Below are 27,694 nucleotides of genomic sequence, written 5' to 3'. Positions count from 1 at the left end.
ACAAAAATGTTTTATGAAGTATTCTGATATTAGATTGGAATTGAGTCACTCTTAATCTGCACTTTCCTCTAATGGAAAATGATTTATTAAGATATTTTGATCCTTTTCGAGTTTTATGATTATGGCCATTTAGTTTTCTCACTAGGAGCTGAATGGTGCTTGATATGTGAAGAGGCAGTCTGTGTCTATGAAATAACTGTTCCATATAATGACGCTTCAATTTTGGCTCAGGTTAGGCAGAACAATATGTGATAAGGTAATGAATCATATGGAAGTTCTTCAAATATTAACTGAAAACTTAGATATTGATGTTATTTGTGTTGTATCAGTTATTCCATTTGGTCCAAGGGGTTGAGCTTAATAGGGAAAAATGTTAGGTTTTTGTTGCAGAGGCCCAAGTTCAAATCCCCACATGGTTGTCTAAAGTGGAATTCGAAGCTGTGACTCTCGGTCTTCCATAATTGGCTTTTAAATAAAATGAATTTTCAAGTAGTTACTCTTGGTCTTCCATTGATGTTTTCTTGGTTTGTTTTCTTGTAATGAGCTTGTATTGGTCTCATGTTGATGCTTATATGAGCAGATTAGTTGGGATTGATATGCAATATAAAATTAATATTCCTCTCATTTAGTGTGTTTAATTTTTCTTACATGGTTTTCGACAAATTTCATACTGTGAATGTTTTCAGTAAGATTGTATTTGGAACTGTTCAATGCATATCATCACACTTTCTAGGTTTTTAAGCAGTTATTTCTCTCTCTATTTATTGTTGCTAGATTTCTTTAGTCTGGAACTTTTGACCAATTTTATGAATTGAATCTACACGTTGCAGAACTTTCCTTGCCAAGAAGTTGAAAGGCATAATAAACCAGAAGTTGAGTTCAAGTAAGTTATCAGCAAACGTGGACTTGCACAGTGTATCATTTAGAATGAGGTTACTGCTTATGTGTGCTTGTTCCTCAATTTCTCCTGGTTCAGCATACAAAATATCAATTGTTTGTAAACATATTATCAACCAAATGTAGCACTTAATGACTCTGGAAGGTAGTTGATGTAACTCGTGGATGTTCTGTTTTTCAACTTTTAAACTAGTTCTTCTCTTTATTGTATTCTTTATTCATCATACATTGTTTAAATGATATGCAGACTAAGCAAACAATTTTCAAACTGAGTAAGATTTTGATGATTGATTTATGTGGAAATGTTGACATGTTTGTATGCTTGATGAATGATATAGAGTGTATTTCCGTTCAAGGCCTAAACTGTCTTAACTGAGCAGATGGATTGAATCTATTGCAAAGATCACACTCATGCATGCATCAGTAACTGCAGAATCACTCAAAAGATACATTGTAGAGAAAAAATGATCACACAAAACTTGTTGATAAAAAGTATGAATAGTCTTTACATATATAGGTCTCAAAGGTCATCGTCATGAGAAATATAATGTGAAACCCTATGTTACTGGGTGCACCTGGTTTGGGGGCCGTACACATACGAACTGGGTCCAATTACTGTTCATTGCCCTGGTCTTTCCTGGGTATGCCCAGGGTTTGTACCTGAGCCAGTGGGCATGCTTGGTATGAACCTTGGGAGTGCAAGGAAGGAATCCAAGCCCAAGAAAAATGTATTTTAAAGGCACTTGAGGTGTATGTTTTTTCCATATCTGTTGTGGATTTTGGAATGCTGAAATGTTGCGAGTTTCAGAATGGCAAAATGTTCTACAACTGCCCAATGTTCATATGCGAAAACCTCAGATACTGATTCATCTTGGCCCACTCTGGATGCGGAAGCTGGTGTGTGTGGATGCCTGATGCATCCAGAAGCCCTGTGGAGATTGGCTTCCATCCGCATCCAGAAGCCTGTGGATGGCTTCAAGAAGCCTACACAGGGCTTCCGGTCACATCAGGTGTCAAACAACTTAAATTTTTAAATTTACATATGCTTTAAAGTGTTGATTTAAAGCTTTTTTTGGCAAGGAAACCCTAAAATGACCCTAAAGGTGAATGTTGGTGCATTCACAAGTCATATTGATATGAATTTAAATATCTTGAATTTTGATAAAGGGTGAACTGGTAAAGTATCATAGTCATACTATCAAATGATTTGTTTTTGTATATTTCCTGCATTTCATTGCATATATATATATATACACACACACATTCTTCCACATCTGCATCCAATTTTTTTTTTTCCCACATCCTGCATCTGCTAACTTAATCCGCATCTAAATCAGCAACTTAGGCGAAAACAGATAAAATGCTCTTGCATATATATATATATACACACACACATACATATACACTCATCGTCCTGCATCCGCATCCAAATTTTTTTTTTTCCTGCATCCCGTATCCCGCATCTGCTTACTTAATCCACATCTGAATCAGAAATTTAGACAAAAACAGATAAAACGCTCTTGGAAAAAAACCTTTGTAAGATACATGCTGTGCCTAGTGCATACCCCAAGAATAATTCTTTACAGCTTTTGCACAAAGTCTGCCTGATTGCATTGTGAACAAAGGCAGCAGGAAGAAAAAGCTTCAACAAGGCACCCAGCTGTTCGGGTTGTCCTTTCTGCATCTATTTCAGCAGTAATGTTTGTTCCCCTTTTTTTTTTTAAAAAAGGGGTAAAAACTTTATTGAAAATCAGAAAGGACCATTACAAAGAAAGAAAAGGACTGAAGTCCTAGAAACCATCAATTACATAAGAAAAGAATCATCCAACTCTATTTCCATCTCTATCTTCAGCAAGAATTCTCTCCAAATCTTGGCAAAGAACCTAAGGGACCAACTCCCACTCCTCAATTCTCCAGCCAATTAAATGTTCAGAAGCCCATTTCGCCAAGCAATCAACAGCCCGATTCCACTCCCTCGGAATATTAACAAAGGACACCATTTCCAACAATGAACTAACTTGCAAAATTTGTTGCACAATCATAGCCAACTGCCAACTGACACACACCACTTTCCGCTCCCTAAGCAAATTGATCAAAACCTAGGAGTCAGATTCACATATAATCTTTCTCCACCCCAAAGCATGAGCCCTCTCCAAAGCATAGAGAATAGCCATCCCTTCCATAATGTTGATAGTCTACATCCCCTCATGGATTGAAAAGAAAAGGATTATCGAACCCGCACAACCCCTACCAATCCCCCCAATACCAGTAGGCCTAGGATTGCCCCTTGAAGATCCATCAATGTTAATCTTCAGAATCTCATTAGGAGGGAGCTGCCACCTGCCAGCCCTTTGAATTTTTTGCTTCACCTTTTGACCTCTCCTGACACACGCAGAAGTCATGGATAACCCATGAATCCCCAATCTCTCCACCACCTCAGTGTCCTTTCTTTCCAAGGGAAAAATTACATCACACTTAGCCTCCATAGTCTCCTGAATCATGCCCAAAATTCTTTGCGAAACTTGTTGCACACACTTCTTCTCTCCACGAAAGATGCGCCTATTCCGTTCTAACCAAATCTGCCACAGCATGAAGATAGGCCCCACAAACCACACATCTTGCAAGAAGGAGGCCAAGGAGGGAGGCCTACCCAAACCATTCCAAAAATCAATCAAAGAGGAAGCATGAACACAAGGGCTTTGCCAAACACCCCACCAAAAATGCCAAAGCTATAGAGGGAAAGGACACCGGAAAAACAAGTGAGTAGAGTCCTCCGCAACTCCACACAAAACACAAACAGAAGGGCTATGGAAACCTCTCTTCCGAATATTATCCCAGGTCAAACACTTATTCCACGCCAACATCTAGACAAAGCAGTTACACTTGGGCCAGGAGAACTTGTTCCATACCCTCTTCCACCACTGCACTTCCTCCCCAACCATCCTACGGGATAGTAACACTTGATATCCAGAAGCAACAGTATAAACTCCTTTAGGATTAGGAGACCATGCCAACACATCTTCATCACAGAGGGAACTACGCCACCTATGGAAAAGGGTACCTTGCAGCTCAACACAGTCATCTTGCGAACCAACATTCGGCCAAGCCTCATGAGACTTCCAACTTGCCACCTCCAACATTCCCCTAGAAGAGAAGGATTTAAATTCACTCACCCGAGACCAACCAGTCTCAAGAAATCGTTGGCAAAGATTCAATAAATTGGGAAACTGAGAGATTATGGGAGGAAAACCATCCCATTAATCAAACCAAAAATAGACCCTAGTCCCCATTCTACAAATCCAAAATAAGCCCTCATTAATAAGATTAGCCCCTTTCTTGAGAGTGTCCCAAATCATAGAGCCTTTCCCCACCAAGGGATATCAAGGGATGTCATGCGGAGGGATCTCCGAGAAATACTTTTCAGAAAGAATCCTAGCCCAAATCTTATCTTGCTCAGTGCACCATCACCAATACAACTTCGCCGCCAGAGCCACACCAGTCAAGGCCGACTGCCGTAAACCAAGACCACCATACTGCTTTGGGCTACAGACAACCTTTCATCTAACCAGACTCCATTTGGAAGACCCCAAACAACAAGCCCATAAAAATTGTCTTGTAACTGCATCAAACTCCTTAACAAAGCTTACCGGGGCAATTTGGAGCATGCATTTGTAAATGGGCAATGCTTGCACAATAGACATGATAAGCTGAACACGGCCAACAAAGGACAACCATTGATGAGTCCAGTGATTAACTTTCACTCGAAACTTATCCAAAATATTCTGCCACGACTCCTTGGGAGGTCTACCAACCGAGATGGGAATACCAAGATAGGTCAAAGGGAAAGTCCCAATCTGAAATCTCAAAGTCTGAGCAATTCTTTGCTGAATGGGGCCCGGGGTATTAAAAAAGAAGATGGAAGGCTTATCTTCATTAATCAACTGACCCGAGGCAATCAGGTAAACATCCAACACCCTGCGGATATTAGCAGCTTCTCTCATTGTAGCCATACCCATCAAAGCAGTGTCGTCCACAAACTGTAGGTGAGATTGCAGAGGCAAGTTACCACCCCACTGCCAACCCTGGATGAGACCAACCTCCACATTTCTTGTAAGCAACCGCCCCAGGCCTTCAGCAAGGAGAAGAAACAAATAAGGAGATATGGGATCCCCTTGACGAAGCCCTCGAGAAGCTCCAAACAACTCAGAGTGATCCCCATTGATTAGCATAGAGAAGGAAATTGAAGTAATGCAGCTCATAACCCATTGAATCCATTCATCCCCAAAACCAAAAGCACTGAAAACCTTCTAAAGGAAGGACCACCTGACCCTATCATAAGCCTTAGCCATATCCAACTTAATGAACATCACCTTTTCTTTGGGACTCGCCATAGAGTGAATGGTCTCAGTGGCAATAACAATCCCATCTAGAATTTTCCTACCCGCTACAAAATCACTCTGCTCCTTAGAAATCAACTCTTTGAGCCCCTTTTTTAACCTGTCAGCAATTAGCTTGGATATAATTTTATAAATTACGTTGCAAAGAGAAATGGGATGAAATTGACTTAACCTATCAGCCCCATCACACTTAGGAATGAAAGCAAGAAAGGTAGAATTTAAAGTCTTTAGCATTCGCTTATTTCACTAAGATTTCTAAACAACTGCTAGTAGGTTTATCTTGACAATTTCCCAAAATTCTTGAACAAACTCAACTAGGAAGCCATCAGGACCCAAGAGCTTTCCCCTTCATCTGGAAAACAGTCCTTGCTAACTCTTCAAGCGTGATTTCACTCATAAGTTGCTCATTCAAATCCCTAGAAATGAGAGGAGGAATACAAGAAAGAACCTGGGCTTCCTCAGGCAATCCCCCAAGCGAGTCTTCCCTAAAAAGAGAGGAAAAACACTGCATTGCCTCCACTGAGATTTTAGGAAAGGATGAAATCTGCTCACCTCTATTATTCACCAAAGTAGAGATAGAGTTACCGTGTCTCCTGGCTTTTACTGAATTGAAGAAAAAAGCTGTATTTTTGTCTCCTTCTAGAAGCCACTCTATTCGAGCCTTTTGTTTCCAATACATTCCTCCCGCAACTCACACTCCTCAAGAGTTTTCAAAGCTCAAGCCTCTTCGTGAAGCATCTCTTCAGTAACCCCATCCTCCCTAATCAATCTCATAATACCATTCAATTCCACTTGAGCAATTGCCTTAGCTTGGAAGACATTCCCAAAGCATTGACTATTCCAACGCTTGAGATATTTCACATGTTGAAGTAATTTTGTAAAGGTATACATTGCCATACCAAAAGCAAGTCTACCATTCCTCCACCAATCAGCCATATAGTCATACAGAGACTGGTCCTGCAACCACATGAGCTGGAATCTAAAGGAGCACGAGGCACCCGAGTTGACTCAATAGCAAGCTTGAAAGGCCAGTGATCGTATCCCCTCCAATCCAAGATTTCAGAACAAGAAGACCACATACCACCAACCCAGTAACAAGAAACCAGGAAGCGATCCAATCTCTTAGCAACCCAGCATTCACCAACCTTGCGATCGTTCCAAGTATATTTACAATTACTGGGTTTAATATCCACTAAATTTAGAGCCTCAATGTTGTCATGCAAGAGTGACGTAGAGTGCTCCAGCCTCGCAATACCACCACACTTTTCAGCCAACTCAGATATAGCATTAAAGTCTCCTGCCAGAATCCAAGGATGAAAAGGAGCCAAACTGGGGACAAAGCTAATGTGGGACCACAATGATTGTTTACTCTGGATGTTAATAGGTGCATAAATATTGGAAAGGAGTAAAACCTCCCCCATCTCAAAACTAGAAGCAATCATCGACATAACAAACTTAGAAGATAACCACCAAAGAGGACGGATCTTCCATGGGTTCCACAAGCAAGCTACACCCCCAGAAGATCCATGAGCACCAATACTCTGACAATCCCCATTCCTCCACAACTTAGGAGCCAAACCAAACATAGCCCCACCATATAACTTACTCTCCTGGAGAAAAAGAACATCCGAACCTTGATTTCTAACCAAATCATGAACCACTTTTTGTCGATGGCCACTGTTCAAGCCCCTAACATTTCATGATAGAACAATAATTTCAAGGGGCTTGAAAAATGGGAGTCCAGAGTCTTCACTTACCTTGACTCCACCAAAGTTTCCCCAATCAGCTTAATCTTTTCCAAATCCTTCTTTCTACCTTTAGTAGCTTTTTCTACCCCACTTTTCTTAAGATCTTTTTGCAAAAGGCCTAGCTGAGGAGAAGGCTTGGTACTCTTGGCTACTTCCAACCCCACAATCCACCCTAGATGAGAAGAACCCCCCCCACCTTTCAAGGCATCACTAGAAGGAACCAAGACCTTTGAGATCACCAGTTGCTGATCAATTTCCATGTGCAAAGAAACAACATTCTGAGGATTAATAGACGCTTCAGGGTTAAGGCCCTCATGAACTGAACCCACAACCCCTTGGTCCAAACTCATCAACCTTGGATTCACTTCCTGTTGGCTGAGATCATCCAGAACCTCAAACCTGTTAAAGGTATCCTCCTCCTGTCTTTCCTTGAAGGGCCTCTTTTGACCCCGGCTCTTGTTATGATTCTTGACCTGAATAAAACCATTAGCACCAACCACCTCCCCAGGATCAAGGCCCTTCCCCTTATCAGCCCTAGGGGGATTTCAAGGGGGATGTGAAGGCTGAGACTCCACTGACTTCAATCGTGGGCATCTACGTTGTAAATGTTCGTATTCATGACAAAGGTGACAACGGAAAGGGAGGGTCTCATAATCCAATTGTTGCACCCAAGAGTAAGATCTTGCACACTTTTCCACAGCATCAGGCAAAGGCTTACTGAGATCAATTTCAACACAAATGTGGGCGAAGGTCATTACCTTTTTACCCAAAGTTTGAGACGAAGACCCAATTGGTTTTCCTAACATTGAAGCTAGCAAGTGCAAAACATCCTCTCGGCAACATTCCACCGGGAACCAAGGTAGTGTTAGATTGTGGTGACTGATCAGGAAAGTACTGTACATACTTCATAAATAGTGGGGTTTTGGGCAGTGGCCGACATGGTAGCCGACATATTATGGCCGACATATGGCCGACATGTTATAACCTTGAAGCGGTTTAATACTTGTATAAAAGGGCTTAGGGTTGGGTATTTTTCATTATGTTGTGATGCGAAATTGGTTCTTGCGGCGGTATTGAGCTGTAAGGGATTACGGATTGTAATCAGGTTGTAATCACTGGATTGTAATAAGATCGGACTTACTGTTTGGTGGACGTAGCCCAGGGATTGGGTGAACCACGTTAAATCTTGGTGCCTTGTGTTCATTTCTGTGTGTTCTATTATTTTTCCTGTTATTGGTTATATTTGCATGTAGTTTTTTTTATTTCTGTCCGTGGTTTATCCTAACAAGTGGTATCAAAGCGAGGTTGTCTTTTAGTTATCCTCTGCAGGAAAGTCTCACGGTTAAGTGGGAGTCTCACGGTTGAGTGGGAGCGATGGCAGATGAGGGTAAGTTGAGGGTTGACAGGTTTAATGGGCAGAACTTCCAGTTATGAAAGATGCAAATGGAAGACTATCTATATCAGAAGGATTTATGGAAGCCGTTGGAAGGAAAAGCCAAGAATCAGGGAACTATGTCAGAGGCTGAATGGGATCTTTTGGATAGAAAGGCACTCGGAAGCATTCGGTTATGCTTGGCACCATCGGTGGCATTTAATATTACAAAAGCAAAGATGACAGAAGATTTGATGAAAACCCTAGCGACACTGTATGAAAAAGCCCTCCGCTTCAAACAAGGTATTTCTCATGAAGCATTTATTTAATATGAAAATGGCAGAAGGTGGATCTGTTGCAGATCATTTAAATGAGTTTAATACTATTACTAGTCAATTATCTTCTGTGGGTATCAATTTTGATGAAGAAATTAGGGCTCTCTTGATTTTGTGTTCTTTGCCTGAAAGCTGGAATGGCTTGGTAATGGCGGTGAGTAATTCTGTTCCTGGATCTAGTACCCTAAAATATGATGATGTGATCGGTGTTATTTTAAGTGAGGAAACTCGTAGAAAATCCTCAGGTGGATCTACATCAAGAAGTGCTTTAAATGCACAAAGCAGGGGCAGAACGACTGAAAGAGGAAGTAACTCTGGAAATCGTGGGAAATCAAGAGGAAAGTCAAAGGGGAGGAGGTCTCAATCGAGAGAACCAAATGATTGCTGGTACTGTGGGAAACCAGGGCACAAAAAGAAAGATTGTTGGAATCGAAAGAAAAATGAAGGAGATAAATCAGATGGAGACAAGGAGGCAAATGTGGTAAATAACAAATCCGAAGAGGATGCTTTGCTTTTGTCTTTAGAGAGTGTTGATGATTCATGAGTTTTAGATTTTGGTGCTTCATTTCATGCTACACCTCATAGAGGTTATTTCATTGATTATGTCCAAGGGGATTTTGGGCTTGTTTATTTGGGGGATAATGAACCCTGTCAGATTGTTGGAAAGGGAAAAATTAAGATTAAGTTGCAGAATGGGAATCATTGGCTACTACATGAGGTAAGACATGTTCCAAAACTAAGTAGAAATTTAATTTCAGTAGGGCAACTCGGTGATGAGGGTTGTGTAGTTACTTTTAATGATAAAAATTGGAAGGTTTCAAAAGGTTCCCTTGTAGTAGCAAAAGGTGTGAAAGTAGGCACCTTATATCTTTGTACAGGTCATATTGTTCCTTCTACTTTGATTGTTTCAGAGAAAAATGAATATTCAGGAACAATTACTGCAGTTGAGCAGGGAGAACAAATAGCTGTTGTAGATTTTGATACAGCGCTGTGGCACAATAGGCTTGGGCACATGAGTGAGAAAGGTATGAAAGTACTTCATTCAAGGAAAGTTTTACCAGGTCTGAAATGTGTGAATATGGATTTCTGTGAAAGTTGTGTGTATGGAAAACAAAGGAGAGTGAGTTTTGTAAAGACAGGGAAGGAAAACAAAAAAGAGAAATTAGAGCTTGTGCATACAGATGTATGGGGACCGGCTCAGGTATCTTTCCTTGGTGGCTCTCATTATTATGTTACATTTATTGATGATGCAACTAGAAAAGTATGGGTTTATTTCCTTAGACAGAAATCTGATGTATTTCAAACTTTTAAGAAATGGAAATGCTTGGTTGAAAATGAGACTGGTAAGAAATTAAAATGTTTCAGATCTGATAATGGTGGTGAGTATTGCAGTCATGAATTTGAAGATTATTGCTCCACTAATGGTATTCGTAGACAAAAAACTGTTCCAAGGACTCCACAGGAAAATGGAGTGGCTGAACGCATGAACATGACTATAATGGAGCGCGCAAGGAGCATGAGGTTGCATGCTGGGTTGCCCTTACACATGTGGGCGGAGGCTGTCAATACTGCAGTATATTTGATTAATAGAGGTCCCTCTACTCTTTTGGGCTGTGGTATTCCAAAGGAAGCATGGACTGGTAAGAAGGTGAGTTATTCTTTTTTCAAGACCTTCAGTTGTGAAGCTTTTGCTCATATAGACTCTGAAAATAGAACCAAGCTAGAAGCTAAATCAAAGAAATGTGTCTTTGTTGGATATGGCATTAATGAATTTGGTTATAGGCTTTGGGATTTTGAAAATCTTAAAATTGTTAGAAGTCGGGATGTCATATTCAATGAGAAAGTGTTGTACAAAGATCTGTTGCAGCAACATGAGAAGAAAGAAGATGATTATGTAGTGCTGGATGATACTCCAAAAGCTGATGTTCCAGCCATTCCTCATGATGTGCAACAACTGCAACAACAAATACCACACACACCAGTAAATGTTAGACGGTCAACAAGGCAAATTAGACCTCCACAAAGGTTTTCTCCCTCTTTGTATTCTATTTTACTTACTGATGCTGTTGAACCTGAAAGTTATGATGAAGCTGTGCAGGTGGATACTAAGATTCAGTGGGAGTCTGCAATGAAAGATGAAATGGACTCTTTGCTGAAAAATAAGACATGGGATTTGTGCAAGTTGCCTGCAGGTAAAAAGGCTTTACAAAATAAATGGGTTTACAGGTTGAAAGAAGAAGAAGGAGGTAAGAAAAGATTTAAGGCCAGGTTAGTTGTAAAAGGATTTGCACAGAAAAAGGGAATTGATTTTGATGAGATATTTTCTCCTGTTGTTAAAATGACTTCTATTCGTACTGTTTTAAGTCTTGTGGCTACTGAAGATTTACATTTAGAGCAGATGGATGTTAAAACAACCTTTCTTCATGGTGATTTGGATGAAGAAATATATATGGCTCAGCCACAGGGTTTTGAGGTCAAAGGTAAGGAGAACTTAGTATGCAAATTGAAGAAAAGTTTATATGGCTTGAAGCAAGCACTTCGGCAATGGTATCTGAAATTTGACAGTTTTATGCATGAGCATGGATATAATAGGTGTCATTCAGATTACTGTGTTTATTTTAAGAGGTTGGATGATGATAGCTACATTATTTTATGTTTATATGTTGATGATATGCTTGTAGTTGGGTCTAACATGGATCATATTAAGGGGCTGAAATGCCAATTAGCACATGCATTTGCTATGAAGGATTTGGGGGCAGCAAAACAAATCCTTGGTATGAAGATTTGCAGAGATAGGAAGAACAGAACATTGACACTATCTCAAGCTAATTATGTTGAGAAGGTGTTGCAACGTTTCTCTATGGAGAATGCTAAAGCTGTCAGCACACCTTTACCCAGTCATTTGAAATTGACTAAGGAAATGTGTCCCAAGACACAGGAAGAGGAGGATAAGATGTCCAAGGTACCCTATGCTTCAGCTGTAGGAAGTTTGATGTATGCTATGGTATGCACTAGGCCAGATATTGCACATGCAGTGGGAGTCGTTAGCAGGTATATGAGTCATCCAGGATTTGAGCATTGGAATGCTGTCAAGTGGATTCTCAGATATTTGAGAGGAACATCCAATAAGTGTTTACACTTTGGGGGCTCTACTACTGATTTACAGGGCTATGTTGACTCAGATTTGGCTGGGGATATTGGTACCAGGCGGAGTACTACAGGTTATGTCTTTACTGTTGGTGGGGCAGCCGTGAGCTGGGTTTCTAGATTACAAAAGATTAATGCTCTCTCCACTACAGAGGCAGAGTATGTTGCTGCTACAGAGGCAGCCAAAGAGATGATATGGCTTCAGTTCTTCTTGGAAGAATTGGGACATCCTCAGAAGGATAATTATTTGTTCACAGATAGTCAGAGTGCCATTCATCTTGCTAAAAATTTAGCTCTGCATTCTAAGACCAAACACATATAGTTGCGGTACCATTTCATTCGGTTAGTTTTGGAGGATGGACAGTTAAAGCTGGAGAAGATACATACCAATGACAATCCAGCAGATATGTTGACAAAGGTTGTAACAAGGGAGAAGCTGAACTCCTCTTCAGCTTCGGTTGGTCTTTTAGACTGAACATGAATAAAAGAACAGTAGCGTCCAGGATGGTTTGATCCAGTGGGAGCCCCATGTGGTAGTGGTATTGCTATAGAATCAGTCTCCAAGTGGGAGATTGTTGTTTAGTGTGGAGCCTGATCAGTCCCCAAGTGGGAGATTGTTAGATTGTGGTGACTGATCAGAAAAGTACTGTACATACTTCATAAATAGTGGGGTTCAAAAAATTTTTTGGGCAGTGGCCGACATGGTAGCCAACATATTATGGCCGACATATGGCCGACATGTTATAACCCTAAAGCGGTTTAATACTTGTATAAAAGGGCTTAGGGTTGGGTATTTTTCATTATGTTGTGATGCGAAATTGGTTCTTGTGGCGGTATTGAGCTGTAAGGGATTACGGATTGTAATCAGGTTGTAATCATTGGATTGTAATAAGATCGGACTTGCTGTTTGGTGGACGTAGCCCAGGGATTGGGTGAACCACGTTAAATCTTGGTGCCTTGTGTTCATTTCTGTGTGTTCTATTATTTTTTCTGTTATTGGTTATATTTGCATGTAGTTTTTTTTATTTCTGTCCGTGGTTTATCCTAATAGGTAGACGAACCCACATCGGAACCCGATTCAGCAGCTCCTTAGAGGGGTTAAACCTTGCATGCCAAGGTTTGATAAACAGTCCCAATTGATTATGAAAGTAAGGGCCCCCCTCAAAGACCCTAATGCGATCAGCCACACAATTGAAAGTAACCATGAAGTAATTATTCTCCAATAGCATGATTGCCATTTCGCCCTCCGGCTCCCATGTCCTCTGGGCCCAAGTCTCCAAAAAATGCAAAGAGACCCTGATCCCCAAAAACTTGCAATATAAAGAGTGACTTGAATAGTATTCTATATCCTTGGCAATCATCTCTGGCGGAATAACCAATTTTGGTCACTCCTTGCACCGCTCAAGACAACCATTAATCTTCATGATCTGCGAGCCACCATGCAAACCAGCACCGCCAACCTCTGAATCCAGAGAGAATAAGTTATTATCGAAGGACTTCATACCATGGTTCGGAGATTTTGAACCAACCGCAGCCCGAAAGTCCATATTAGGCGACTCCCTAGATGTCTCACCCCAAGACGAGGACATTGGAATGCCCAAGACAGGCCTGCAACAAGAACACCAATAAGCTCCAGCACCAATCACCGCGACTCAGCAAACGTCTCTCCACATAGACAGAAGACGGATCCAACAAGAAGGAACAAAAAAACAAGAATTTAAACTGATCCAAACACACTCCCGAAAGCTTTAAGAACCCCTCCCTGAGCACAGCACGCCACAGACAAACCGATCCTGAAGAAATAAGACACATGCAGCAGTAGAAAACAACATGCACCCAAGGCCTCAATGGCCGTGGGCGAGCATGCAGGTGCAGAACACCATCAATCCTCATTCAAACTCTGTAATGTTTGTCTCTTTAAGACTGTAACTTGATTCTTATTCCTGCAATGATTGACAATATTTCATTTTGTGTTGCTATCTCCCTTGACAATATTTGGCACTGTATTTCAGTTCGTAGACCTATTATTTCTTCTGTAGGTGCTGTTGTATGTACGTATGTATGTAGGTATGTATGTACGTACGTACGTACGTACGTACGTATGTATGTATCCAGTGAATTTTCAATACTGTCTGTAATTACATAATTATTTATCTAAAATATAATATTTAGATATAACATCTGGGATTTCCTTATGGGCCTCACTTTTGAGGATGAACAAATTTCATACAATAACATCATAACTAACCATAAGAACTACGCTCTTAAATTATATATAAACTGCATGAAATTTCAAAACTGTAATATTAAAATCACTATGACTAATTATATAATTGAATTTACAAAACAATGAAAACATATATAGTTATGTTTGAAAACAATGAGTTAATAGTATTTTTAGTTCATATATATAATTTGGGAAAATCTTTGTAATCACACTATACTATAAAGTGCCAAAATTCTAATATTTGGAGGGGGGTGATTTCTGATATTAGTCAAAAGAGGGGTATTGCTCGATGTCTTTTATGCAATTATCAACAGAGGTAAAGTTCCAATAATTGGGGATTAATCATTTCTATTGATAATTATTTTCATCCTTATGTTGGCAACTTAACATCATGGAACTATTTTTCCTGGAAACAAGGGACTAAGATTCACTGCCTTGAACAAGATCTGCTACCCTATCTCCTTGGACTCGTTCCTAAGCCAAGTGACTATGAACAAAAAAATGCATGGTTTAACAATAATGCGGTTGTTTGTGGTCTAATATGGCTTACGGTTTCCTACATGTCATAGAGTACACTGAGTGTCTATTCACTACTTGAACCATCATCCACAAGTTGTATGGAGATATTGGATGTTCATTTGAAAGTGATTTTTCCTTAAATGACTAGGATCATGTGGATGATAATGAAACTTTTGTTATCCAATCTTATATGGACACATCCTTCTAGAATGATTAGTTTGTTGATTCCCTATCTACTATTGCTTCTTCAAAGTTGAGAGTTGCTTCATTGATAACTTCCAATGATTCTTTGCTACAAGATCATTTACGTCCTTTGGATTTAGTTCATTAGGGCTAATTTTCATCAAACATATTTTGTTTGTTTATGGACACCCTCTTTCCAAATTTATAAGACACTTTGATTGCATACATTTTCTCTTTAAGATAGTTGATTCTTCTTCCGTTGTTGTGAGGGAACACTCTGATCTTTTTCATTCTCTACATGCTCAATTCTCATTGTTCGACATCAGTGTGGATACATTCATACAATATTTGGAGGTCTCTTTGATCACAAGAAGATATTTGAGTCTTTTGGTTATGTTCTATAACAATTTCTAAGATATTTTTGGATTGTCATCTTCAATAGTGTGGCTTAGAACACGTAATTTAATCATGACAATTTGTAGCATTGACACGAGACCATTGAGGGGGGCATCTTCAATTTGGGTGGGAGGGACTTCTTGTACATGGGTACTGAATAATAGGACTCATTTTTCAAGACCTATCATCTTTTCATTCATCTAAGTTGTGCTTAAGGGTGTTAAATATTCTATTTCATTCAATTCCTTTTTTAAGAGGAAGACTTATCCTTAATATGTGTGGGTGGTGCCCCATCACTAAGGGACACCACTTTTTCGTATATATATTATAATTATATTATATTATAATAATAATAGTTATTAATTATATAATTATATATTATATAATATAATAATTATAATCTTATTATATATAATGATTTAATATAATTATTAATATAATAATTATATTATAAGATTCTAATATTTACAATAGATTAAAATAGATAGCCATTAAATAGATATAGAAACTATTTATTATTAATGATATCTACCATTATGACATGTTTGTGGCTACCGCCGCATGCGCTACCCACTGTAATGGATTTCTCAATCATCATTGTGATATCGTCACCTCACAAAGAAGGTAACAGTGTAAAAGTGTCAGCATTGTGAAATCCTCACATCACAAGGATATTCATATCACATGTACAAGGAAAATCATCACAAATCGTCTCACGTAGTGTTTCATGGTGTCACAAACATGACATCCACCATGAACTATATCAGAGTGTGGAATAAGGGCTTTCACTTCAAACTTCTATCTCACAGAGAAGAACTCATTAAGCAGGTATTAAGCTTTTGACCTGTTCATTCAAGGTTGCTTCTGATGAACTGTCAGACTCCCTTTAAATCTGATATCAACCTCCTGACCTCATGGCAGCAAGTTGTGTCTTTATTCTTTAGCCTGCATCAAGCTATTTTCTTGAATGCTCTTTCATACAACAAGTATCCATGTATCTAGGAATTTCATGTCTAAGACATCCACATAAAGGCCATCTAGCCTACATACAATGACAAGAGAATAGCTATAATGCTCGCTCATATACTGTACTTCTCTCCTAAATACTGCATTGAGGATGTTCTGTTGTGCAGAAATTAAAAATCACCCAGATATTTAACTTCCTGTACCAATTCTGCAGATACCTCTGCACTTGTTCTTCTTTTGCTTCTGATAGTGACCAATTTCACAAATATACTACTATTTATGGATTTGGCAGGATGTGAACTGTTACTTATTTTTGAACAGTTTCTGTTAATTTCCTCTCATGTCATGATGATTCTTGAATAAAATAAGAGTCAGCAAATACCTCATGATCATAATCATGCAACCAATACTATGCTTTGTGCCATGATGGGAGTCTACGTATTAATTTGAGCCTGATACAGCTGTAACAAAATCAAGGAACCAAGGCTAAGGCCACAATTTTCTCAGCCTCATTGTGTATACTACCCTTCAATTCCAATCATTTGAAGAAACATATTATCTCAAAACAAAGCCCGATGACCAAGGTATGACCAATATGCTTGGATTAACCTTTAACCAAACTCCCAACGACAAGTAGCAATAACAGAGATTCCAAGCATCTGTTGGTTTATTCAGGTGGTCAAACCAAATCTGGTAACACCTGTCTCAGTTGAACAGGATAACTAGATATTCAAGGCCTAAAAGAATATCATAAATTATTATTTTGAAAACCAAAACTGAACTGTATAAAGTTACTATCCATTTCATGATACACTTAATCAAATCCTTTCACTGCGGATGGTTACTTTACACAGTAGCCATAGATAGCAAAACGGGTATCACCAATATCAACATTGTTCGCACAGAGTTTATATCTATTACTGCTTACACTGTGTTTTCAGCCATAGCAGACACTTAGGTCATTAACATAAGTCCTTTTCTAACTTCACATACAGTAGTTTCATCGTACTGTTCATGCATAACATTCCACGCAAAAACACCTTGTTCGTTCAAGGCTGCTATGACCAATAACTATGAACCAAGGAATTGTCAAATGTCAAAAGTCTCCACGATTCTCTCTACTGTGAACCTTGAAAACTGTAAGCTCTGTTGTCTTCAAACAATAAACAAACGATAACCAGCAATTGTATCTCAGTTGGGGGATGCGAAGAAAGAGTCAGATACAAAGGAAGTGGAGCTCCAAAAGATAGCCAACATGATGAAGAGGGCACTAGAACTCCAGATGCAGGCCAAACTGAATTTGGATGCTCGGATGCATCAAATACATGAGTTCCAGGCACAGAGGAGGTCTACCACACCAGCTGTACCAGGGACACAACCCTCTACTTCTTAGTTTATTTTGAGTCTTGATGTACTTAGTAATTTAAGTTGTATCTATTTTATTGTCCAGAGATGACTTTTCTTTTGGGGGGGATGATGTTGTCAGTAAAAACTATATTATAGTTGACGGGTTGAGTTAGTATCCGAAAGGTTGCATAACGGTTGAGTCACCCCTTTGGGAAGTATATATACATCATCCGAATGGATTTATGAATCATCATTGTAATTGGAATTGCATATCTGCTTATATGAGTAAAGTCTTTGTTCGGTGTTACATTCTACTCTATTAATGCGATAAGTATCCGTTTACCTTGTACGGTAAACATTTGGCGCCATTGCCAGTCGAACCTGGTACAAAAGAGGTGTTATGAAGATTAATGCCGAATTTTCTTAATAAGGATAGGAATAAAATAAAAGACAAGGATGAGATACACACATCACGAGAAGCATTAATCCTCACACAACAGGCGGAGCGAAGGCAGAAGTTTCAGCAGCTCACTGACGGCCACCAAAGTGGTGAAAGAGCATGGATCAAGGGAGTGCATTCACCTAGCAGACCGAGGAGTGCCGAGGACTTGTTTGAAGAAAATGTTACAGAGATTGAATTTGGTAGAAGAGACAAAGGAGGAGTTCCCTAAACTTGTATACACCAAGTGTAGAGAATCTGAACAGAAGGGAAGGAACCTGCACGGCTTGAGGTGTTGAAGGAGCACGAGCGTGGGTGTCATGACCCCTCCTAAAAGGGGATCCTACAAATTATATCTGAATAAAATTATATAATATATGAATAAAATATATATCGATTATTCTCACAAGGAACATTATTAACGACTATATAGATAAATATCTATAGTCCATTCATTCTACGTAATTATTTATACCCATCATAATATTATAAATATATTATTCCTAATAATAATGATTATTAGTAATATATATTAATAAATAATAATTATTTTGTAAAAATACATTAATTTATATATATATATATATATATATATATATATATATATATGCCTAACCAATGGCATTGACATTATAAATATTTAAATATAAACTTAACATACATAATACATACCAAATCAACGTATATAAAGACAATAAGCAAAATACTAAACAAATCGATAAACTTTCCATTACGCATAGGGGCACGACTATCCATTTATAAGACACATCACAACAGTATTTATGAAAAAAGGACTACAACGAATGGCACATCTTCAAATCACATTCACCGAAGGGCATAAAAGCCATCGAAGGGCATAAAAGCCATGGGAGGAAAACACATTCAGAAACCACATTGATGAGGGGATAGTAGGAATAAATCATTCACAATACGTGGAACAAAGGACGTCGTAGGCGGAGGAAGCCGAGGAGTATATTGAAGGCATCAGACATTTAAAGACGTGCAAACCCATATACAAAGACACATCAAAACCGAAGCATCATTCCATTTGCATTAGGGTATGAACATCCAACTTGGACTTCATGCGTTATCCCTTGAACCAAAACCGTGGAACGTCATCAGCTTTGGAGTATTTGTTGACATAAGATTAATGAGAAACAAAGCAAAGTAATACGGAAGATTGTAGGTAGAGGAAATTGGTAATTAAGTTATAAATTGAACTACCAATATATTCAAGGGGCTAAAGCTTTAAGTAAAGGAGGAGTGCAAGTCGATGAGTTATTAGGATAGACTCCTAATTTCAATTATATTTTATCTTATATAAAAAAATCATTATTTTATAACAAAATTATTATTATATATATTATAATATATATAATATATATAAATATATGTATAAACCACAAATTCCATATATCTCTGAGTATAGAACGAGTACTTGAAGTTATTCATTGGAAACAAAGAATGATTTAAAGGTCATCCAAAACGGGACATTACAGTGGGGTGAACTCTTCGTTTCCGATACCCCTGACGAATGGATACAAGTTGAGAATTCGCTTGTAGAAGACCTCTTCACACCATAGAGTAATGCGGTTGTCCAAAGTAGCATGGTTGTGCAGCCCAACGCGGGTACACAGAACAATGCGGTTGCTTAGAACAACGCAAGTGCATAGAACAATGTGAGTGCGCAGTGGAACAACGTGAGTGACCAACAAGTACCACAAATACAAAACAAATTAACAATGGCATGACCAAAGGAAAAAATGCCAAAAATTTAATGGCGATGGGACGGTTGATCTAGTCAGACATTGTAAAACATGTGAAACAATTTGGATTGTGAACGGTGTAACGGATCAAGATGACTGGGTTTGACAGTTTTCAGCTACCCTACGGGTGTAGCGATCGATTGGTTTTCGGACACCGACCCAAAGAAGTTAACTATATGGCTGGATGTCAAGAAAGATGTAACTAAAAAGAATGGAACTAATATTTGATTTCAAGTAGAAATGAAAGTAATTCTTCAACTAACTTCTGAAACATAACATCTTAAAATCCATTTCATGAGATATTAACTGAAATAACGATTAACTGAAATAAGGATTAATTGAAATATCATTCAATTGAAATAACTACTGACTGAAATAACCGTTTCCTATCATTCTTTGTATACATGTAAAGTAAATTATTACCATTTATACTATGATACAAGAGGAAACAAATGCATAGCAAGGATAGAGAAAGAACATACAAAAAGAAACTGGTGAGTTTTTAAATGGTTGTGGAAGCCTCGGCTTTTGGATAAGAGAAGTATTAACTTAGGCTTAACCTCCCAACCGCGGACCATATCCATCCCCCCACAGTCTTTTGAAAAGAAAGGCCCTCTCTACTCTGGAGCCAAGCTTGGGGTACTACTAGTCCAGCCATCCGAGCAATACCGGTGTTTAGAATCTCTGCACAGTTATGGACGGACATGTTTGAATAATTGGTGCTACCGACATCATATGATCTTTAGAAGGCAAGAAAGCCTTTAACGACTGGTTTTTAGATGGGTTTCTAATACTCGATCACCACCGCTCGACTTGACAACATGAAAACAATATAAATGGACATGCATGAGCAATTAAATGATTCTTTTAAAATAATATATTTATTGTATCACATCTGATTCTATTTCATGTTTCTTGCAGATTTTTCTCTCACCTCTTCACCCTCTTCCTTGGCCATACAGCTGGGTGAGTCCTAGGTGTTTAAATCCTAGAGTAATCCAACTCTTTTTGTTGAACCTCAGCTGGTGTAGAGAACATTATATATTTTCAGTATTGTCATAACACAATCTTTATGACCCGTGAACTTCTCTTAATGGACTTACAAGGAAAAATAGTTTGATTATGAAATCCATCAGTAACAGAGACATCTGAGCATATCATATACATTTGATCTTGACTTAACATGGGAAGAATGGACTCATCGAATGTCTATTTGATATTGCAATTCAATATTAATTTATGGAATTCATGGACACATTTCTTATTGCTGTAAATTCAAATGCAAATATATAAATAACAAATCATGATTGGAAAAGCTGACCACATAACCTGATCAGGAAGACGTGGGGCTTGGCTGAACTCTATGCAGTTGACTCTTCTTGACGTGAGCAATCCAAAGTGCAGAGCTCAGAGTAACAATGAATACGACTTGTCCTCAATCATTTGCAGTAAATAAAAAAATAAGAGAAACGTAGGAGAGCAGAGATATAAAATGCAGAATATGGGTTTTTGGTCCTCCCAACTTGTATATATAAAAGGAGGCATTTGAAATAATAAAGGCTTCCAAGAAGCCGTGACTCTATGATCAGTTATAAGAAAAGAAGAAGAATCATCTTCTTGAATCACCGATAAAAATGCCAAGTGTACATTCTCTCGCCTCTTATAAGGAAAGAGTAAATATGAAAGAGAACTTGAAGGTTATGTAATGAAAAGGATAATTTATAAAGTTACATACATACATACATACATACATACATATATATATATATATATATATTTGCACACATATATTATTATGATGGCATCATATTTAATATTTATCCAAGGTTGTACCTACTAAGGTATGCATATCTAAATACGTGTATCACCTAGAAGATTATTTTATCTCCATATCTTGTCATGGTGTACGCACATTTAGATATACGTATTTAATAGATATAATCTTGTATAAATTAATACTATGGTGTCACCTTATTTTTATATCTATCTGCACGTACATAAATATGTATTATATTGAAGTGATGAGAATGTCAACCATAAGCCATTAAAAGATACCTACTTTAATTAAGTTAAAATGTTTAATGTTTTAATGTCAATCCAATAGCTCATGCGTGTCCAATGATTGTATCCTGTTGTACAAGTCACTATGTCCTTACCAAGATAGTTATAGGTCATACCTGTCTATTAGAGAAATGGACTAAAGTAGTTAAGCAATGCTTCTCCCCTTTGTCTGCTCCTGCAATCACCTGTGCAACATTTTCCACAATAATAACAAGTTCCATGATAAATCCGTAATAACAATTAACATAGATATTAGTAAGGAAATTAGTTAATAACCATAATTCCAAAACCAATCAATTGCTAACTACTATCATCATCATATGACAAATAACGGATAACGACCATCATCATTAAACAGTTCCACAAAATAATTGATGAAAACCAATTCCATAGGATACAACGGTTATATTTAACTACCCTTTTCACATGAATAGGAAAGAAAAATCCATTCAACTCAACAGCTATAATAATTTAAATTAGGTCAAAATTTGGGATGGAATTCATAACGGAGTTCCGACTACTAAGGGATGATAATGCAATAATAGCAGAAATCTACAGTACCAAACATGGCAAGAATGAAATAGTCTGCATATACGCGAGGAGGCTGAAGGAGCTGGTTGGAAAGATGGAAAGCCAACCAGTAGATGGGTTGAAGAAAAGGTGGTTCGTCAAAGGGTTACAACCATCATTGCAGAAAAAGATGAAAATTATACCTCCAACATCATACATGGATGCATATAACCGCGCGATGGACTTGGAAAGTGAACAAAAAACGGGCAAAAAGAAGAATGATAGATTGTCGGACTCGGAAGATTCATCCTCCGAAAGTAGTAGCAACGAGGAATCAAGTAAAAAGGTTCGAGCACTGCAGAAGGACATGCTACGTATGACGAAAGAGTTCAAAAACATGAAAAAGAATCCTGGCCAAGCGAGAGAAGGAGAATTGTGGTGTACGGATTGTAAGAAAGAGGGCCACACAAAGGGCTCTTATGCTAAGAACCAATTTTGCGATATCTGCCAAATTGCAAGACATTCCACCAAGGAATGCTTGTTCAATATAAAAACGAAGGGACTCTAACAGGTACTACTAACGCAAGAAGTGTCCACCTCGGGAGCGGAAATGAATACGAACAATGATGTGGCAACCTTAGAAGGCTACCAAAACAACAATCAACACAGACAAGGTGACAACAACAATAACAACAACAACAATAATGGGGGCTGAAGCCGGATACAGTATGATCCAAGTGGACAGCCAATGATAAGTTGTTGTGCGTGCAACCTCTGGGGCCACTCCGCCAGAGACTGTACTACAAAGGGGGAACTGCAATTGTTGTGCAGATGGTGTGGCCTTGGAGACCATGAGGATTCAAAATGCCCTAAGCCTGGGGCGAACCTGTTAAGTATAGAAACATGTGATGAGGAGACATTAGCCATCACTCACGCGCAAGTGAAAACGTATCCAAATCCGAAAGAGGAAAAGAAAAAGTTGTAGCAAGCACGAGTAGAATTAGAAAAAGAAATGGAGGTTGGAAAATCGCAAACAAAGGACACTACCGGCACCTCAAGGAGGAACCAGGCAGAATAAAATATCATACAACAGGTAATGCAAGCTGAGGTTCCCATGAAGCTGAATGACCTTCTTATAATTCCTCATTTATGGACTGCAATCCTGAACATGACACCATCCTTGAAGGTGATGGAAGAGCTAGGAATAGATGCAAAAGGTGGAAGCGGAACGACTGTGGCGGACCCAATGCTAATTTTGCTCACCACACCCTGGAGTAGTAGAGATGGGTTTTTTTGGAACCATCCTCACAGACACCTTTGTAGATGGAGGGTCAAGAGTAAATGTACAATTGGAAGAAACATGGAAGAAGTTGGGGCAACCTATGTTATGGCCACCTACATTTCAACTGTTCACCACCGATGAACACGGGATCAAACCCCTAGGGACTTTGATGGCACAACTTGTCACGATCGGGACACAACCATTCATACTGGACTTCGTGCCATTGAAAAGAAAAGGGTATGACGACATCCTTAGGGCTAGCTAGTAAAGGCGAAAGTAAAACATGATTGGAAAAGGAACACTTTGTCCATGGAAGGCAGAGGTTGTAGATTTGTAATTGACCTACATACACAGATGGTAGGAGAGGAGGCAACATCGTTAGATTTTGAAGGCAAAGGAGATGACGAAGGGAAGAAGTGAATGGAACCCAACGAAGAAGGAATGTTGAGACTGGAAGGAGGGTCCAATGATGATGACCTGGATTCGGTGAATCACCTACTCCATTAGCAAATGGAGGACTATGAGCTCTTTTCGAGTTGTCACATGTTAGGGATAGAGGAAGAAGATAAAGGAGAGGAAAATGAATTCCTGAGGGAATACAGAGAACTGAAAGGAGAGGCGCAGATAGATGAAACACCTACACATACATTTTGTGAGGAAAAGCCTATTAAATACGAAGTACCCATAGTGAAGACGATAAACTTAGGGAATGAGGCTAATCTGAAAAATATATTTGTGGGAGATGATTGGAATCCAGTTCTGAAGGCAACAACATTTAAAATATTTATGGAATATAAGGATTTTTTGCATGGACGTATAAAGACCTGGAAAGGGTACTGCCGGAATTATGCGTCCACCGCATCCCACTGATAGGAGCAGTACTCGTACGGAAGCAACCATATCGGTTGAACAAAAATTATGCCACACGGGTTACAGATGAGATTAATTGGATGCTTGAAGCAAGCATTATTTTTAGGGTACAAACGAGTGAGTGGGTATCCCCAATTGTGATATCTCTGAAAAAACACCACTTAGAGAAGGATATGCGTAGACTTTTGATGCTTGAATGTAGTAACGATTAAGGACCCGTTTTCGAAACCATTTACTGACAATATTTTTAAAGAAGTGACGGGGCATGAAATTTATTCATTCATAGATGGATTCTTCGAATACAACCAGATACCCATCGCAGAAGAAGATAGGCTCAAAAGAACCTTGATAGTAGAAGACGGGGTATATGCCCACAATAGAATGCCACTCGGTTTGTGCAATGCCCTGACAACATTTCAAAGAATTATCCTGCACATCTTCAACAAGATGTTAGTTGGAAACTTCAAGACATTTTTGGATGATTGGTTAGTTTTTAGTGCGGAGGACAAGCATTTGACTGCACTTAGAGAATGCATGGAAAGATGTACATGAGCAAGATTAGCACTAAATCCGAAGAAGTGTAGATTTATGGTAGTGTAGGGGAAACTGTTGGGACACATCGTATGTAAAGTAGGATTAGAGACAGATCCTGACAAAGTCCAGGTAATCCTGGAAATGCCACCTTCAACAGATGTGACTGAGGTAAAATCATTCTTGGGACACATAGGATATCACCGAAGGTTCATTAAGAACTTTGCCAAAATATCTTACCCACTTGACAAACTAACCTATAAGGGAGAAGGATACAAATGGGAAACAGAGCAGAATGAAGCTTTTGAGGGACTGAAAACACGATTAGCCACAACACCTATCTTGGCTTATCCGAAATGGGACAAGGAGTTCCATGTACATGTCGACGCATCGAACTATGCAATTGGAGCAATGTTGGCACAGATAGGTGATCACGGATTGGACCATCTAGTGTACTTTGCAAGTAGACTATGGTCTAAGGTGGAAAATAATTATAGTACAATAGAGCAGGAGGCTCTCAGAATGGTGTACGCTGTGCAGAAGTTTAGACACTACCTACTGGCGACTCCATTCGTGTTATATGTAGATCATCAAGCCCTACTATATCATGTGAACAAATCGATCATCCAAGGACGGATAAGCAGATGGCTACTATTGTTGCAGGAGTTTACATTTAAAATTGTGGTACAGCCTGGGAAAAGCCACATAAGTGTGGATCACTATCAAGAATTAAATCGGGAGAACCTCCGAAGGGAGTCAACGATGACTTTTCTAATGCATAACTATTCCAGATTGCCGTACTACCATCTTGGTACGCAAGTATCGAGGAATATCTTTCGATGGGGCAATTTCTTAGGGAAATGCCGCCAAGTGAGAGGAGGAAACTAGTGTTGAGAATTTGAACATTCCAATTGATCAACGGGTCGCTATATAAGATGGGACTTGACTAGATTTTACGACGATGTGTTCTAGAGGAAGAAATACAAAAGGTATTGAAGGAAGCACACAAAGGACCTGCATGAGGACATATGGGGCCAGATACAACTACACGGAAGATACTCCTGGCAGGATTATGGTGGCCAATTGTGTACACTGATGCCAGGGAGTGGCTCGTTGCATGTGATATATGTCAGAGGGTCGGGAAGCCACTGAAGAGCGATTTCATGCCTCTAAACCCTTCACATGCGCAGTAATTATTTGAATGTTGGGGGTTGGAGTTTGTCGGACCCCTCAAGGTGAGCAAATCTTGGAGATGTAGGTACATTTTTGTAGCAACGAAGTATTTATCAAGTGGGTAGGGGCGCGAGCCCTACTAGACAACTCTATAGTGAGCACAACGAGAGTCATCTACGAGCAAATCATCACAAGGTACAGGATCCTGATAAAGCTGACACGCGACTATGGGGGACATCTTGTCAATCACATCATCCGGCTACTGACCATGAAATTCAAAATATACCATTCTCTATCAAACCCGTACTATCCTAGAGCAAACGGACAAGTAGAAGCCACAAACAAAATCTTGGTAGCAATAATCTACAAGTCTTGCGTAGTTAAAGGTGAGGATTGGGAGGAAAAGCTGTCATCGACATTGTGGGCATATTGTACCTCTTACAAAGTCACCACGAGACACTCCGTTCCAATTGATGTATGGCTAGGAAGTCGTAGTACCAACATAATTCATGGTACCAAGTTTGCGAATAGTGATCTAAAACAAGGTAGGAGATATGGAAAGTCTCAGGGAAAGATTGCACAACTTGAATAAACTTGATGAATGACAATTTCAAGCACAATGGGCCGTCGAAGTCTCACAATGCAGATGCAAAGTGTGACATGACAAGCACTTGAAACTAAACAGGTTCTAGCCAGGTCAATTAGTTTTAAAATATAATGGGTGCAACAAAATCAAATTGGGCAAATTTAAGGTGAAGTGGGTCGGGCCATATAAAATTCGTGAAGTGGGCAATAACAGAGCAATAAAACTATGGACGCTGGACGGAAAGGGGGTGACGGATGCAGTAGATGAGTCAAAATTAAAAATCTACCATGAAAGAAAAAAGGTTCCGGGAGAGGAGACTTCCCGAAGAAACAACTCAAAGGCAACATAAAAATATAATAATAAGTACTAATATACATAAGAATACTAAATAAATAAATATAGTTAATTATAAGAAGTATGTGCAGAAGAGAACAAGACGAAAGAGTATATTATGCCACCATATGGCCAGATAAAACAACACACCGTATAGTCGGAGTACACAACAGAAAGATGCCGTACGGTCAAGAGATCAATAGAGATGTATTGGAAATACCATACCGTATGATCAATCAATCAATGGAAAAGTATTGAAGATACTGTACGGTCAAGTGACCAATGGAAAAGTATTTAAGATACTGTATGGTCAAGTGACCAATGGAAAAGTATTTAAGATACCGTGCGGTCAAATCATCAATGGAAAAGCATATGTGTGAATCGATTATTAGGGACACCGTACAGTCAAGAAAGGCTAATATACACCAGAGGGCCAACAAAAGTACTGTACAGTCAAATAATGACACAACAAGAGAAAGCAACATATACCGTACATAAGGCTGAAAAGAGAATACCTCATAGGGAAGGTACCGTACGGTCACATGAAGACTTAGGAGGAAAAAAGCACTGTACGGTGATAACCAAAGGATATAGGCAGCATATGTGCAT

The 27,694-nt window shown here is 39.0% G+C and overlaps 1 protein-coding gene across 2 annotated transcripts in view; it reads left to right on the top strand.

The window, feature by feature from the left end:
* ARPC4 (binding protein) overlaps positions 1-27,694 on the top strand; it is a 170,584-nt gene that overhangs the window by 22,486 nt on the left and 120,404 nt on the right. For both annotated transcript variants that reach the window (XM_089804919.1, XM_089804918.1), the window contains exon 3: positions 831-883. In XM_089804919.1, coding sequence (XP_089661045.1) covers positions 831-883 — 53 coding nt within the window. The remainder of the gene's footprint in view (positions 1-830; positions 884-27,694) is intronic.

Source organism: Cupressus sempervirens, chromosome 10 (assembly GCF_028749045.1).
Source record: "Cupressus sempervirens isolate cs-2001-9-10 chromosome 10, ASM2874904v1, whole genome shotgun sequence".
Taxonomy (NCBI): domain Eukaryota; kingdom Viridiplantae; phylum Streptophyta; class Pinopsida; order Cupressales; family Cupressaceae; genus Cupressus; species Cupressus sempervirens.
This window is presented reverse-complemented; position numbering and strand designations above follow the sequence as displayed.